Here is a 16,457-nt window from a genome sequence, read left to right on the forward strand (position 1 = left end):
AGAGCCTATTTATGAAGCCTGTTGTTTTTTAATGCAGGTGTTTAAGCATTATAAATGAATGTAGTTACACGCGTGTAAGACATAAACAGGTGTTTAAGCATTGTAAATGTATGTAGTTACACGTGTGTAAGACATAAACAGGTGTTTAAGCATTGTAAATGTATGTAGTTACACACGTGTAAGACATAAACAGGTGTTTAAGCATTGTAAATGTATGTAGTTACACGCGTGTAAGACATAAACAGGTGTTTAAGCATTGTAAATGTATGTAGTTACACTCGTGTAAGACATAAACAGGTGTTTAAGCATTGTAAATGTATGTAGTTACACGCGTGTAAGACATAAACAGGTGTTTAAGCATTGTAAATGTATGTAGTTACACGCGTGTAAGACATAAACAGGTGTTTAAGCATTGTAAATGTATGTAGTTACACGCGTGTAAGACATAAACAGGTGTTTAAGCATTGTAAATGTATGTAGTTACACGCGTGTAAGACATAAACAGGTGTTTAAGCATTGTAAATGTATGTAGTTACACACGTGTAAGACATAAACAGGTGTTTAAGCATTGTAAATGTATGTAGTTACACACGTGTAAGACATAAACAGGTGTTTAAGCATTGTAAATGAATGTAGTTACACACGTGTAAGACATACGTGTAAGATATAAACAGGTGTTTAAGCATTATAAATGAATGTAGTTACACACATGTAAGACATAAACAGGTGTTTAAGCATTATAAATGAATGTAGTTACACACATGTAAGACATAAACAGGTGTTTAAGCATTATAAATGAATGTAGTTACATATGTGTAAAATAAAAATAGGCTTCATAAATTCAGCCCTCAATCACTAAATGTGTCTCACTGTACAAAACTCTATTATGACTGAGTCACATTTGGCAGGGTTTTGCCACCTGTATTGATGGCAATGTACTTTGCAACTGTAATACAAAACAATAAGTCTTTTCAAGCAACTGATATATATATATAATATATGTTTTATTGTGACATTACCATTTGATAAAACCTGGTAAAAATTTTCATTAGTAACTTGGATCTTTCTTTATGCACCATTCCACAGACAGGATAGCACATACCATGGCCTTTGATATACCAGTCATTGTGTACTGGCTGGAATGTTACTTACAAGTATGAACATTTAAAAGAACAATTGTTATTATGTAGTTGTTTTTGTTATGTAGTTGCTTTTCTAACTACTTAATAAACAATCTACCAGAGTTTAAATTTTATTTTTGATGTTTATTATCAGTTCAAGCCTGCAGGAACCAGTGGTTAGGGCAGAGGTGGGGGGATCTGTGCCCCCCTTCCCCATTTGTGACAAATATATTCTTTCTTTTTTCTACAGACTGTGCAAAAAAGAAAACTAAAGCACCACACACACCCCACCCCATCCCTACTATCGTAGATTGTGCCACCCTCTCGCAATTGTTCCTACCAGCCGGCATTTAGATTAAAAACAAATTTAATGAAATGAAAATCATAGAAATTCCAAGTGAGTTGTTGTCGACATTGACGGTCCAGTGTGTGATATGGGTGATTAGTCAAGCATTGTATTAAATCTGGCAGAATGTGACCTTGTCAGTGATGCGTGAAATGTTCACACACATACACACATGGAGTACAACCCAATAATGAAAGTATAGTACAACTGCAGGCTGTCACAGTGTGGTAGAGTCATCACAGTAAATTGAATTTCTCCCCGTTTTGTTATTGGATTATACCGTCGGGACATCCAGTTGTGGTTTCACTTTATTTGTCACTTGATTCTAGGTGAGGTGACTGTTTGTTGAGATAACCAATATTGTTGTTAGTGAGCAGTCAGAATGAAAACTACAGTAAAGTACTCTTATAACAAACCGAAAGGGACCACGATAGTTAGTTCATTATAGCAGTAGTTTGTTATACATATTTGTATAATTTGGTCATTAATATATAGGGAGATAAAACAGTACTTTATGATCAGTTCGTTCTATGCAGTAATTTGTTCTAAGCATGTTCGTTATAACTGTACTTTACTGTATATGTCTAGTTCATAGAAATGTATGTGTATGTGCATGTGCATGTGCATGTGCATGTGCATGTGCATGTGCATGTGCATGTGCATGTGCATGTGCATGTGCATGTGCATGTTACTGATACTGATGTATGTTAAAGTTTTATTTGTTTAATGACACCACTAATGTCACCACTAGAGCGGCAAAATATCCGCCCAAACCCCCCCCCCCCCACCCCACCCCACCCCTCCTTCATTCATTCCATATATAAGCCCCATCAAAAAATCCCTCTTCACATTGATGAAGGAAGGGGAGGGACTGGGAGGATATTTTTCCAAATCTTTTATATGTACCGGAAAGACTTCTGAATGTTCCAGCATGCTAATACTATCACTAACCCTAACCCTATCTTTTATATGTACCGGAAAGACTTCTGAATGTTCCAGCATGCTAATACTATCACTAACCCTAACCCTATCTTTTATATGTACCGGAAAGACTTCTGAATGTTCCAGCATGCTAATACTATCACTAACCCTAACCCTAACCCTATGCCTGAATATACTGAATGCTGGAACGATCGGAAGTCTTGCCCCATCCCACACACACATAGGATAGCACATACCACTGTCTTTGATATACCAGTCATTTTGCACTCTCTGAAGATACTAATGCTGGTATGTACTGTCCTGTCTGTGAAAAAGATGATATGGAAAAATGTAGTGGTCTTTCTGTGAGACAATGTGTGAGAATGATTGAATGGGCCGGTGGACACAACCTCACGTTGTGCTAGATGGGTATAAGGAAGGAAGGAATTGTTTTATTTAATGACGCACTCAACACATTTTATTTACGGTTATATGGTGTCAGACATATGGTTAAGGACCACATAGATATTGAGAGAGGAAACCTGCTGTTGCCACTTCATGGGCTGCTCTTTTCGATTAGCAACAAGGGATATTTTATATGCACCATCCCACACAGGATAACACATACCACAGCTTTTGATATACAAGTCATGCATTGGCTGGAGCGAGAAATGGCCCAATGGGCCCACTGACAGGGATCAATCCCAAACCAACCATGCATCAAGTGAGTGCTTTACCACTGGGCTACATCTCAGCCAGCCTGTATAAGGAGAAGTCTTGTACCATATTTGTTACTGAATAAGGGCGAGATCAAGCTCAGTCACTAGAGCACTCACCTGAGGTGATCTGGTCACAGGATCGAACCACCTCGGTGGACTAGTTCTCTCATTGTTTTTCCAAATCCAACCGGTGCCCCATAAGTGGTATATCAAAGACTACGGTATGTGCAGTGCTGTCTGTGGGAAAAGTGCATTTAAAATATCCCTTGGTGCAAATGGAAAAATGTAGCAGGTTTATTGTGAAGACATCCAATAGCCACTGATTAATAAATCAATATGCTCTAGTGGTTTCATTATACAAAACAAACTTTAACTTCAAAACTAAAAAATCTGAAGCAGATGAATAATATATCATACAGATTACTAAGAATTACTGATTTATTTAATTTTAATTTAATTTCATATTTATATCCAATTAAACTTCAAGCACGCTGTCCTGGGCAGACACTTCAGCTACTTGGGTTGTCTGTCCAGGCCAGTGGGTTAGTGTTTTGTGAAAGAGAAGTCTGTGTAGTGGCCACATACCTCCCCAATGAGCTATAAAAACTCAGGGCTGTCTGTCCCGAACAATGGTTAATAGTTAGTGAGAGAGTGAGAACTCTGCGTGGGAGTCGGTTCCAGAATGCGAACTCAGCATTCAGTCTCTTGCTGCTAATCGAAAAGAGTAGCCCATGAAGTGGCGACAGCGGGTTTCCTCTCTCAATAACTGTGTGGTCCTTAACCATATGTCTGAGGCCATATAACCATAAATAAAATGTTTTTAGTGTTTTGTTAAATAAAACATTTCTTTCAGTCTGATAGCTTAACCACTGCACCTCAAAGATCACTGAAACCTTGTCCACTCTAGAAAGTGCATGGGCAGGTTTTCACTTTATGTTCAAGCATGCCTATCATGGACACAAAGTAATTTTTAGCCAGAGAGTTCTGTCCATGGCAGAAAAAATCTTGTATTCTTTATTCCTCTTTAAAAAATAAACCACAAGAAAAATCAATCTGAAGCTAAGTAAGTTAAATTGATTAGCTAGAAATCACTGATTGATGTCAACAGCGGAGTGTGTGTATATATAGGGACAGACTTCATACTTAATGTTGTGTGGGAGCTAGCTATATAATGCTTACATGAATAACGTCTATACACACTGACCGGCTATTGATTGGGCCAAATTGCAATTGCATGTGTGTGTGATGTTGCCTTCTATTGTAGTTGCAGGCAAGCCGGCAGTCCAGCTCTATCTGTGCTGGGGAAGGGACAGGCCTCGTATTGATCAGCAGGCTCAAACACAGGATCTCACTGTCGAGACGTGAGGATGCTAGCTTTTCCGAGTCGATCGCGCCAGAGCTTTCTGATTCTCTCTGCCGGAATGGAGCACCTCTGTACGTAGAGAGACCCTCACGTGGGAGATAATAAAACACACAGATGATCCTGCTGAAAGAGAATCACCAGTTTCTCATATAGCTTTTACCGACGTTCAAATTAATACGCAGATATATAGTTATATTCCTTTGATTTGTGGAAGCAGCGGTATTAGGAGCAATTTGTTGATGATCCTGCTAAAAGTGAAGCTCCAATTCCTCACATAGCCTTAACCGACATTCAAAATACGGAGATATATATATATATATATATATATATATATATATTTATTCATTTGATTTGTGGAATCGGTGGTATTAGTAGCAATTTCTTGAGTGTTTTCGCACCGAGCCAAAGAACACTCAGAAGAGAGTGTGTGGAGACTTGGCTGTTTATTGAGTGCTCAGAGACGTTTTCACAATGGATTTCAGTCGAGGTCGGAGGAGCAGTGAGGAAGGGAAGTCACTGACGGAAAGTTTCAGCGACGGGACGTCGAAATTCTTCACGTCGATGATAGCCAAGAAGAACGGTCTGTTCAGTGATATCACGTCGAGGATCGACTCCATCACCAAGAACCCGACGAGCAGTGGTAGTGAGACGTCCAGCCCAGCTTCCTCCCCACCCCCCAGGACACCCCCACCCAGGCCTCGCCCCCCCAACATAGCGAGAACATATTCAAGAAAGAGCAAGGACGGTGAGAATGTGGTGACAAAAATGTCAGATTACAAACCTGTGAGTAAGACCGCAAGTTCCTCGGGATATTCAGAAAACAATTCCACTGACGAACAGTATGTCTTGAATGGAATGAACGTAAGTTTCGACGAGCCCATATATAACAAACGAGAAAACCCCATCGGTAGAAGTTGTTCAGATAGCGATTCAAAAATTCCCACACACAAAGAACAACAACAACAACAACCACATGTAAACTCTGTGCAACAACAATCGCCACTCGTTCAAAGTGGAATAATAAAGGAGAACGGATTTAAGGAGCAGTCGCCTGTTCCGGATGAACGTGATAACACAACTGCTGACGGACGGATGGACAAACGGGCCCCGAAGCTGCAGACGAACCGCCGGTCTAGCACAGTGGATGAGTTGTTGTTTGACGACTATGTTCCTCCCAGTGACCTCGGACCTGACGAGGATCCGGTGTTCAGGTCAGACAAGCCACTCCCCGACAACCTGATCTCGTTTGACCCGACGGACGATAAACACGACGAGACAGGTGAGAAGAACGGCACACCTGGCGAGACCGCCCACAGCAGTGGGTCGTCAGAGGATAACGACAGCACGCGCAACTACTACGCCACCGCCAGCATGGACTCATCAGACGCCGAGTTCGGGGGCATCCAGCTGCAGCGGTCGCAGTCCATGGGCTCGGACAAGTCGTGGAGTTCCACCTACAGCATCGACAGTCAGCCCGACGAGATCACACTCGAGTGTATGAGCTTCATGAAGCAGTTCGTAGACAAGATATTCAACACAGAGTGAGTACTACTTTTATTACATGAGACAGTTTGTAAACAAGATATTCAACACAGAGTGAGTACTACTTTTATTACATGAGACAGTTCGTAAACAAGATATTCAACACAGAGTGAGTACTACTTTTATTACACGAGACAGTTCGTAAACAAGATATTCAACACAGAGTGAGTACTACTTTTATTACACGAGACAGTTCGTAAACAAGATATTCAACACAGAGTGAGTACTACTTTTATTACACGAGACAGTTTGTAAACAAGATATTCAACACAGAGTGAGTACTACTTTTATTACAATATTATCAATAGCTTTATGAAGCTTTTCAACTCAGAGTGAAGATATTTAACTCAGAGTGAAGATATTTAACTCAGAGTGAGTACTACTTCTATTACATTATCAGTCATGAAGCAGTTCACAGACAAGATATTCAACACAGAGTGAATACTACTTTTATTACACAAAACAGTTTGTAGACCAGATATTCAACACAGCATGGGTATTGCTTTTATTGCATAAAACAGTTCATAGAGAGAGTATTACTTTTATGACAATATCAGTTATGAAACAGTTTGTCCAGAAGATATTCAGTGCGGGGTGAGCATTACTTTTATTACAATAAACAGTTTATAGACACAATATTCAACAGAGTGAGTATTACTTTTATTACAATAAACAGTTTATAGACAAGATATTCAACAGAGTGAGTATTACTTTTATTACAATAAACAGTTTATAGACACGATATTCAACAGAGTGAGCATTACTTTTATTACAATAAACAGTTTATAGACACGATATTCAACAGAGTGAGTATTACTTTTATTACAATAAACAGTTTATAGACAAGATATTCAACAGAGTGAGTATTACTTTTATTACAATAAACAGTTTATAGACACAATATTCAACAGAGTATTACTTTTATTACAATAAACAGTTTATAGACAAGATATTCAACAGAGTGAGTATTACTTTTATTACAATAAACAGTTTATAGACAAGATATTCAACAGAGTGAGCATTACTTTTATTACAATAAACAGTTTATAGACACGATATTCAACAGAGTGAGTATTACTTTTATTACATAAAACAGTTTATAGACAAGATATTCAACACAGAGTGAGTATTACTTTTATTACATAAAACAGTTTGTAGACAGCATTTTCAGCATATATTGAGTATTACTTTTATTACCCATATTGTTAAAAATATCTTGGTACATATCAATATGATATGTCCCACTAGAACGCCAAGAGGGATGTAACACTTTGACGTCATACGATGATGTCATCAGTTGGTACACTACAACCTTACAGGAATGTCAACCAAACATGTTGAGTGATATAAATTAAGATCGATTATGGGTAATAAATAGGATATCAAACTCACTACCATGTCATATCATGTTTATGTCCCTCGTGAAATAATATTCATTGTCACAAGTTAAAGTACGTTTAATATTCGAGATTTATTACATATAAGTTATGAAACAATTTGTAGACAACATATTTAGCATAGAGTACGTATTACTTTTATTGCATGCCAGTCATAAAACATTTCATCCACAAGATATTCAACACAGAGTATTATTTTTTATTACAATCTCAGTCATCAACCAGTTCATCCACAAGATATTCAGCATAGAATGAGTATTGCTTTTATTACAATCTCAGTCATGAACCAGTTCATCCACAAGATATTCAGCATAGAATGAGTATTGCTTTTATTACAATCTCAGTCATGAACCAGTTCATCCACAAGATATTCAGCATAGAATGAGTATTGCTTTTATTACAATCTCAGTCATGAACCAGTTCATCCACAAGATATTCAACATAGAATGAGTATTGCTTTTATTACAATCTCAGTCATCAACCAGTTCATCCACACGATATTCAGCATAGAATGAGTATTGCTTTTATTACAATCTCAGTCATGAACCAGTTCATCCACAAGATATTCAGCATAGAATGAGTATTGCTTTTATTACAATCTCAGTCATCAACCAGTTCATCCACAAGATATTCAACATAGAATGGGTATTGCTTTTATTACAATCTCAGTCATGAACCAGTTCATCCACAAGATATTCAACATAGAATGAGTATTGCTTTTATTACAATCTCAGTCATCAACCAGTTCATCCACAAGATATTCAGCATAGAATGGGTATTGCTTTTATTACAATCTCAGTCATCAACCAGTTCATCCACAAGATATTCAGCATAGAATGAGTATTGCTTTTATTACAATCTCAGTCATCAACCAGTTCATCCACAAGATATTCAGCATAGAATGAGTATTGCTTTTATTACAATCTCAGTCATCAACCAGTTCATCCACAAGATATTCAACATAGTATGAGTATTGCTTTTATTACAATCTCAGTCATCAACCAGTTCATCCACAAGATATTCAACATAGAATGAGTATTGCTTTTATTACAATCTCAGTCATCAACCAGTTCATCCACAAGATATTCAGCATAGAATGGGTATTGCTTTTATTACAATCTCAGTCATCAACCAGTTCATCCACAAGATATTCAGCATAGAATGGGTATTGCTTTTATTACAATCTCAGTCATGAACCAGTTCATCCACAAGATATTCAACATAGTATGAGTATTGCTTTTATTACAATCTCAGTCATCAACCAGTTCATCCACAAGATATTCAACATAGAATGAGTATTGCTTTTATTACAATCTCAGTCATCAACCAGTTCATCCACAAGATATTCAGCATAGAATGGGTATTGCTTTTATTACAATCTCAGTCATGAACCAGTTCAAAAGTTTATCATTCTGCATTCTCCATTGCAACCTAAACTTGGTATTATCGACTGTTTCGTGTTATCACTAAGACGTTTGTCTATTGGCTGTATTTTTCAACAGCCGACCAATGAAAATGTTTTTGACAATCAAGTAAACTGAAGCCATGTATGAAATTTGTCTTACTTGTTATGTAGTTTTATTCATTTTAAAGATATTTAAAATATCATATAGTAATTACTACGGGGCAGACATCGGTTCTATGGTGATGTATGCAACTTCGCCACAGTGTGTAAAAACCTGAAAATATAACAGAACAACTGCGATTGTACAAAAACAAAAGAAACGGATCCACAATTCTCTTTTTAAGTTCTTTTCGTATACTTTCACGTGCAATATTTCACTAAATACTATTTGGCTACCAGTAATCTGTGACACATTCATGACATTAATATTAATTAATTAATATACCTACTGATCTTGTTTTATTCAAGTAAGTTAAACTATAACCAAGGTAATTTTTTACAAACCATTATTAGATTTTGCCGTAAAAAGTGAGACTCTAATAGTAATATAAGTGTAATGCAGAATGATAGCCAGTCTTAATGTGTGTACCAGACGTTTCGTCCCCGATTCAGTTAACTACAAATTAGTTCCACCCCACTGATGAAATAGTACAAATGTGGCAATGTACCTACAGAAAAATAACATTGGTCCCAAGTTTGTCACTTTATTACTAATCTGTAGGTGGGAGTGAAACTGTACTACACTATTTACTAATAAAGTGAGGCTTTTAGGGGGTTTTTTTTGCTGATGATTTGTGATGTTTGGTCTGTGTGTGTGTGTGTGTGTGCATGTGTGCGTGTGTGCATGCGCGCGCACGCGCACGCGCGCGCGCGTGTGTGTGTGTGTGTGTGAGATAATGGTGTTAATTGCTGTACTAGGTACAGTAATTTTATTTACACTGTTGAATATATTTAGCATGTTTTACTAGACAAGCCATAAAGTAGGGCTGTGCTTAAAAAGCAAGTAGAATTTTTTTTTTGAAAATGGTGTTTTCGCGTGCTTTAAAACTATTGTTTTGAAAGAGGCATTGGCACGCTTAAAAATGAAAATACCAGAAAATTCCGGAAAAATATTTCCATTAGGTTTATCGCCCTGTATGCACCATGCCATAGACAGGATAGCACATATCACAGCCTTTGATGTACCAGTCGTGGTGCACTGGCTTGAACGAGAAATAGCTCAATTTTCTAAAAATATTTCTACAAATGATAGTATACTCGTACCCTGTTGAGTCGTGGTTTCTATTAAGTCGTTCCATTTGGGATTTCCCTTCTTTTTACAGTAATACGCCACCTACCATATGTTTACCTTCCAAGTCTCACAGTAAGATGTGTAGACAGTCAAGTAGCTAAGAATGTTTAAGTATATCAATTCTTTTGTACATTTTACCTTTAAAATTCTTTTTTCTACACAGGAACCAAAATAGGTAAAAAAAACCCACATGACCCGTATGTCAAATAAAACATTTGTAGTTTTCTTAATTTATGGTGATCATGCCAAAATATATATCAGAGTGTCGTCTGCATGTGCATGTTTATTATTACCTACTAGTGAGTGACGTCAGTAAAAATGTGAGGTCAATGTCAATCTGTTTTTTTGTAGAAGCAAATAGGGCGCTAAATATTTAAAATGTAAAATATGATGTAGATCAGTAATGAGTTTTAAATTAGAAATATCACTATTAACACAATATATATATTGTCAGTATTACATAATTAATATTTTTAAAAATATTTCAATAAAAAATACAAACAGAAGTAACCACAGCAATTTAAAAAACACAAAAGAAGTTTGTCCCACCTCATGTTGCAAGCAATATTTTAAACACCATGCAGCAATCTGCTGACCGCTAAATCAATAACACTAATTGTAAAAACAGTTCCATTTTTATTGATTGCTTTGATCAAGACATAAATTCAACCATGCAAATTTCAGCTATATAGTTTGTTCTTATAGCGTTTTGTGCTTCTATACTTGAAAATAGTAAATAACACGACTCAATAGAGTTACGCTTTTTTCGTTAGTGAGTGGGGGGTAGGTCAATTGTAAGCACGTAATAAAAATAATAATTATAATAAAATTACAAAACAGTTTTAAAATATACTAATACAATTATTAAGTAGCACAAATCATCAGGGACCCATGCTAACAGATTAAAGTTACGGGATTGTAAAAATTACCAATATAGCCTATATATTTTTGTCGTCCATTATTTCCTCCATTTTCCCTCCTACATTTGTTCAAGGCAACATCAAAAGAGTATTATCTAAAAAGATATGTTTTTATTATCTAGTAACAGACTAATATTATGAGATGCGTTACAGCAAACCTAAATGTGTAAATACGACAGGTTCAATTAACCAGAGACATAGCTTGTTTTTATTATCTAGTAACAGACTAATATTACGAGATGCGTTACAGCAAAGCTAAATGTGTAAATACGACAGGTTCAATTAACCAGAGACATAGCTTGTTTTTATTATCTAGTAACAGACTAATATTATGAGATCCGTTACAGCAAAGCTAAATGTGTAAATACGACAGGTTCAATTAACCAGAGACATAACTTGTTGGTAACACAGCCCAGAACCCTTTTGAAGTAATAAAATACTAAACTGGTGTTATTTCTCTCTCTCTTGTCTTGACAGCAGATCAATAGGAAGCAGTGAAGGTGTACAGGTGTTTCCATCTTGAATCACCTGTTATCTTCAGTTGTCAGTGGGTTGAAGTCGTACAGTAAAACGTGTCTACCGGCCTCGGTGGCACATAGTGTTTAAACTATCACCTATATTAAAGGCTGGTAGGTACTGGGTACGCACCCCAGTGCCAGCGCGAACCCAGAGTGAGTTTTAGTGGTTCATTGAGAAGGTGATAAGGCCACATCAGTGACTTCTCTCTCATTAACAACACACAGACTGATGTATTTGCCCAGGACAATATGCTTGAATCTTACTTGCATTATATAAGCATTGAAGCAAATTGAAAAAAAAATCAGTCAGTACTTTGCTGGGAAGGCACAATCATGTGTGCTTGAATTTAACGGCAGCCATGCTGCAAATTGATGTAATGCCCTGGTCATATGTCTCAATGCCTTCAAAATGAAACACATAGTCTCATGGCCTTATTCTGCATGGTACTAGCCAACCACTGCACCACAACTGGTGTAACAAAGGCTGTAATATGTACTATCCTGTCTGTGGCATGGTGCATACAAAAGATCCCTTGCTGCTAATTGAAAAGAATAGCCCATGAAGTGGCGACAGCGGGTTTCCTCTCTCAATATCTGCGTGGTCCTTGACCGTATGTCCGACGTCATATAACCGTGTTTAGTGCGTCGTTAAATAAAACATTTCCTTTGGTACCAGCTAACTGATCATCATACTCAAACACTACAGTATATTAAGACACAAATTTCTAAGTTTGCCTTGTAAATTGTCCTGCCTTCTGGCTGTAATGACCTAAACAAATCTCCTTTAATCTAGGCTAAATGACCTTGCCCTCTAATGTGCCAAATTTGAGGCCTGTGTTAGATACAAAACAACCATGGTTTAAAAATATACTCAGATGTTGTTAACCGAACATTCCTTTCCTTTATTTTTCTGGTACTTAGTATTATCTAACTGTCACTGGCAGCTGCTCAACCGGTGTATGTATCTAGTGTTTCAGATGTTATACAGAACAAGAAAAGAAAAGCAATTTATTATTTTTAATTTCATTATAAAATCAATTTGGAAATTAGACTGTCAAAATGGGCCTAAAATATTCAGAAGATACTGCTAATTTTAATAAACACAAAAAACTAACAGGATTTCAGGTGAATAACTTGAAATAAATAAAAACTAAATGAGTGTTTGCATTCCTTTTGTTGTTCAGTATCTGCTTCAGTATACACTGGCTGGCACTGCTCTTTCTGTGTGACTCTCGGGCCGGGCGAACCTTGTGAATTATTGTAATGGTGATCATGTTCATCTCGGCGGGCGGTCATCATTTGTACAGATCTTATTAATCATAGACATTAGTGAGACTCAGTTCAACAGGCGGTGAATGTGTTGCTGTTACTGACCCAGACACTAAAGACTTCTCTACAGGCATCCAACTGCTTCCCTGCATCCCTGCATCCCACCCACCCTTCCACCCACATACCCAGCCACCCATCCACCCACCGACCCACTCATCGACCCACCCACCCACCCACCAAGCCATCCATCCATCCATCCATCCATCCATCCATCCATCCATCCATCCATCCTTCCATCCATCCATCCGTGCACCCACCCACCCACCCAAATCCATCCATCCATCCATCCATCCATCCATCCATCCATCCATCCATCCATCCATCCATCCATCCATCCATCCATCCATCCACCCATCCATCCATCTGTGTACCTACCCACTGATCCATTCATCTATCCACTCATACACCCACCTAAACACCCACCCACCCATCCATCCATCCATCCATCCACCCACCCGTGCACCCACCCAAAATCCACCCACCCATCCATCCATCCATCATCCATCCATCCATCCATCCATCCATCCATCCATCCATCCATCCATCCATCCATCCATCCATCCATCCATCCATCCATCCATCCATCCATCCACCGATCCATCCATCCATCCATCCATCTATTCACTGTACCCATCCATCCATCTACTCACTCACTCACGAAACATCCATCTACTCACTCACCCACCCACCATGCATCTACTCACCCACCCACCATCCACCCATCATCCATCCATTAACCCATCCATGGGTCCTCTAAGGGTTTGATCCTGTGATCCATGCATTTCAAGCAAGTATTTTATTGACTGAGCTAAATCTCGGCCCTGTATCGTATGTTAAGACACATAAGAGCCATTGATTAAACATTCTGCTGGGATGTCGTTAAACAAACATTCCTTTTCTTCCTTCTGTGGACTCCTGGAGTGGTTACTACTGCAGTTACTATCAATCACAATCTATATACAACAATATATTTTTATACTCTCATTTTATGCCTTGCTTTTGATCTTTTATCACTGACAGATTGGATGCCTAAGTTGGACTTTTTACAGTCTCCATTAGCCGTTGTTAGTCGGCTTCCTGTTTCAGCTACGCGGCACATTACTGTGTAATATTTTATTTTCTTCCTGTATTGATCTGCACCACCCATGGAGTGATCAAGCCCCGATATCACCGATATCGAATCCATGACTGGCACTGTTCAGAGTCAGCAGACAGAACACGTCCCATGGGGCTGGATTCTGCATGGAGTGTTTATAACACCTCCGCATGAATGTACAACTGGGTGTGATTTGTTAGCATCCCCTTGATGTGTGCTTGAATACTGGATAATGTACACAGTTAACAGGATAGCCTAGGTGCTCTTTATCATGGTGTGTGGCTAAGCATTGATTGAAAAACAAATAATTCTATTTTTACATCTACATCTACATCTACATCTACATCTACATCTACATCTACAGTTACATCTACAGTTACATCTACAATTACATCTCCATCTCCATCTCCATCTCCACCTACACCTACACCTACACCTACACCTACACCTACACCTACATCTACATCTTAGTGTTCATCTCCATCTTCGTGTTCATCTCCATCTCCATCTCCATCTCCATCTACATCTTCATGTTCATCTCCATCTCCATCTACATCTACATCTACATCTACATCTACATCTACGTCTTCATCTATGTCTACATCTCCATCTCCATCTATGTCTACATTTCCATCTCCATCTACATCTACATCTTTATCTACATCTCCATTTCCATCTACATCTACATCTTCGTGTTCATTTCCATCACCTTCTACATCTACATCTACATCTACATCTTCGTGTTCATTTCCATCTCCATCACCTACATCTACATCTTCATCTACATCTACATCTACATCTTCATGTTCATCTCCATTTCCATCACCTTCTACATCTACTTCTACATCTACATCTACTTTTACATCTACATCTACATCTACATCTACATCTACATCTACTTCTACATCGACATCTACATCTACATCTTCATCTTCATCTACATCTACATCTACATCTACATCTACATCTTCATCTTCATCTTCATCTTCATCTTCATCTTCATCTTCATCTCATCTACATCTACATCTACATCTACATCTATATCTATATCTATATCTACATCTACATCTACAATTACATCTACTTTTACATCTACAAACCAGAAATTTTCGAGGATTTTTATTTTCGTGGGTTTCGAGGGTAAGTAGTCAGCATCGAAAATATAAATCCTTGAAAATATTTGAAAAAATCAACAAATTCTAAGTAAAATATTTATTGTGAAAACCATAACACACTGACAATTTACTGGAACATTTTATTTCCTGTCATGCGCAGTCCACCGGATACGACAAGAGAATAGTATAGTCAAAACAACCAGTTAGAATTTTTAAAAAGTTATTGTGTGAATCTCACATGAAATATTTTTAAATTTCGTAAATTGTTTTTGTCAATGTCCGCCCGCACTGCATCAGAGATTCTGGGGTGGATGAATGCAGATTTCAACATTTCCTGGCGTATTTTTAATTCTGCCATAACTTTCATAATCCACCTTGCATGAATTGGTTTTATCGCCTCAGTACACATTTCGATCTTGATGTTCGTTACAACTTCGCCGTGTTTCATAGCCAGGGAAATCTGCTTTGAATACCATGTGGTAAAATGGCATCCTTAAGTGCTTTGTTCACACATACGTCATAATTGGCTTTACACAAAATCAAAGACTGTGATCAGTTGTCTGTTGAAGAGCATACCGGGTATCACAGTGGCCAATTAGGCTACAGGTGACTGTTCTATTGTTTAACTTTACACGTCGGTAGTATCGAACAACTGGCAGCCGAAGTGAAACTTTAATCAACAATAGCAAGTATTCTCACAAGTAGACTTGCTAAAACTCGAAAATAAAATCACTTTCAATTTAGATTTGGCAAACAACGAAAATAAGAAACCTTGAAATATTTTTATACCCCAAACCACGAAAAATTAAGACCACGAAAATTTCCGGTTATGCGGTATATCTACATCAACAATTACATCTATATCTACATCTACAATTACATCTACTTCTACATCTTCATCTAAATCTACTTCTACATCTGCATCTTCATCTACATCTACATCTCCATCTACATCTACATCTACATCTTCATCTACATCTACATCTTCATCTACATCTTCATCTACATCTACATCTACATCTACATCTACATCTACATCTACATCTACATCTACATCTACATCTACTTCTACTTCTACTTCTACATCTTCATCTACATCTACATCTACTTCTACTTCTACATCTTCATCTATGTCTCCATCTCCATCTTTACCGGCCTCGGTGGCATCGTGGTTAGACCATCGGTCTACAGGCTGGTAGGTACTGGGTTCGGATCCCAGTCGAGTCATGGGATTTTTAATCCAGATAACGACTCCAAACCTTGAGTGAGTGCTCCGCAAGGCTCAATGGGTAGGTGTAAACCACTTGCACCGACCAGTGATCCATAACTGGTTCAACAAATCCATGGTTTGTGCTATTCTGCCTGTGGGAAGCG

The 16,457-nt window shown here is 37.8% G+C and overlaps 1 protein-coding gene across 1 annotated transcript in view; it reads left to right on the forward strand.

The window, feature by feature from the left end:
* Window positions 1–4,387: 4,387 nt before the first annotated feature.
* Window positions 4,388–16,457, forward strand: part of LOC121388460 — a 111,449-nt gene continuing 99,379 nt past the window's right edge. Inside the window, exon 1 of the mRNA XM_041519800.1 lies at window positions 4,388–6,011. Coding sequence (XP_041375734.1) covers window positions 4,942–6,011 — 1,070 coding nt within the window. The 5' untranslated portion in view covers window positions 4,388–4,941. The remainder of the gene's footprint in view (window positions 6,012–16,457) is intronic.

Source organism: Gigantopelta aegis, chromosome 14 (genome assembly GCF_016097555.1).
Source record: "Gigantopelta aegis isolate Gae_Host chromosome 14, Gae_host_genome, whole genome shotgun sequence".
Lineage (NCBI taxonomy): Eukaryota > Metazoa > Mollusca > Gastropoda > Neomphalida > Peltospiridae > Gigantopelta > Gigantopelta aegis.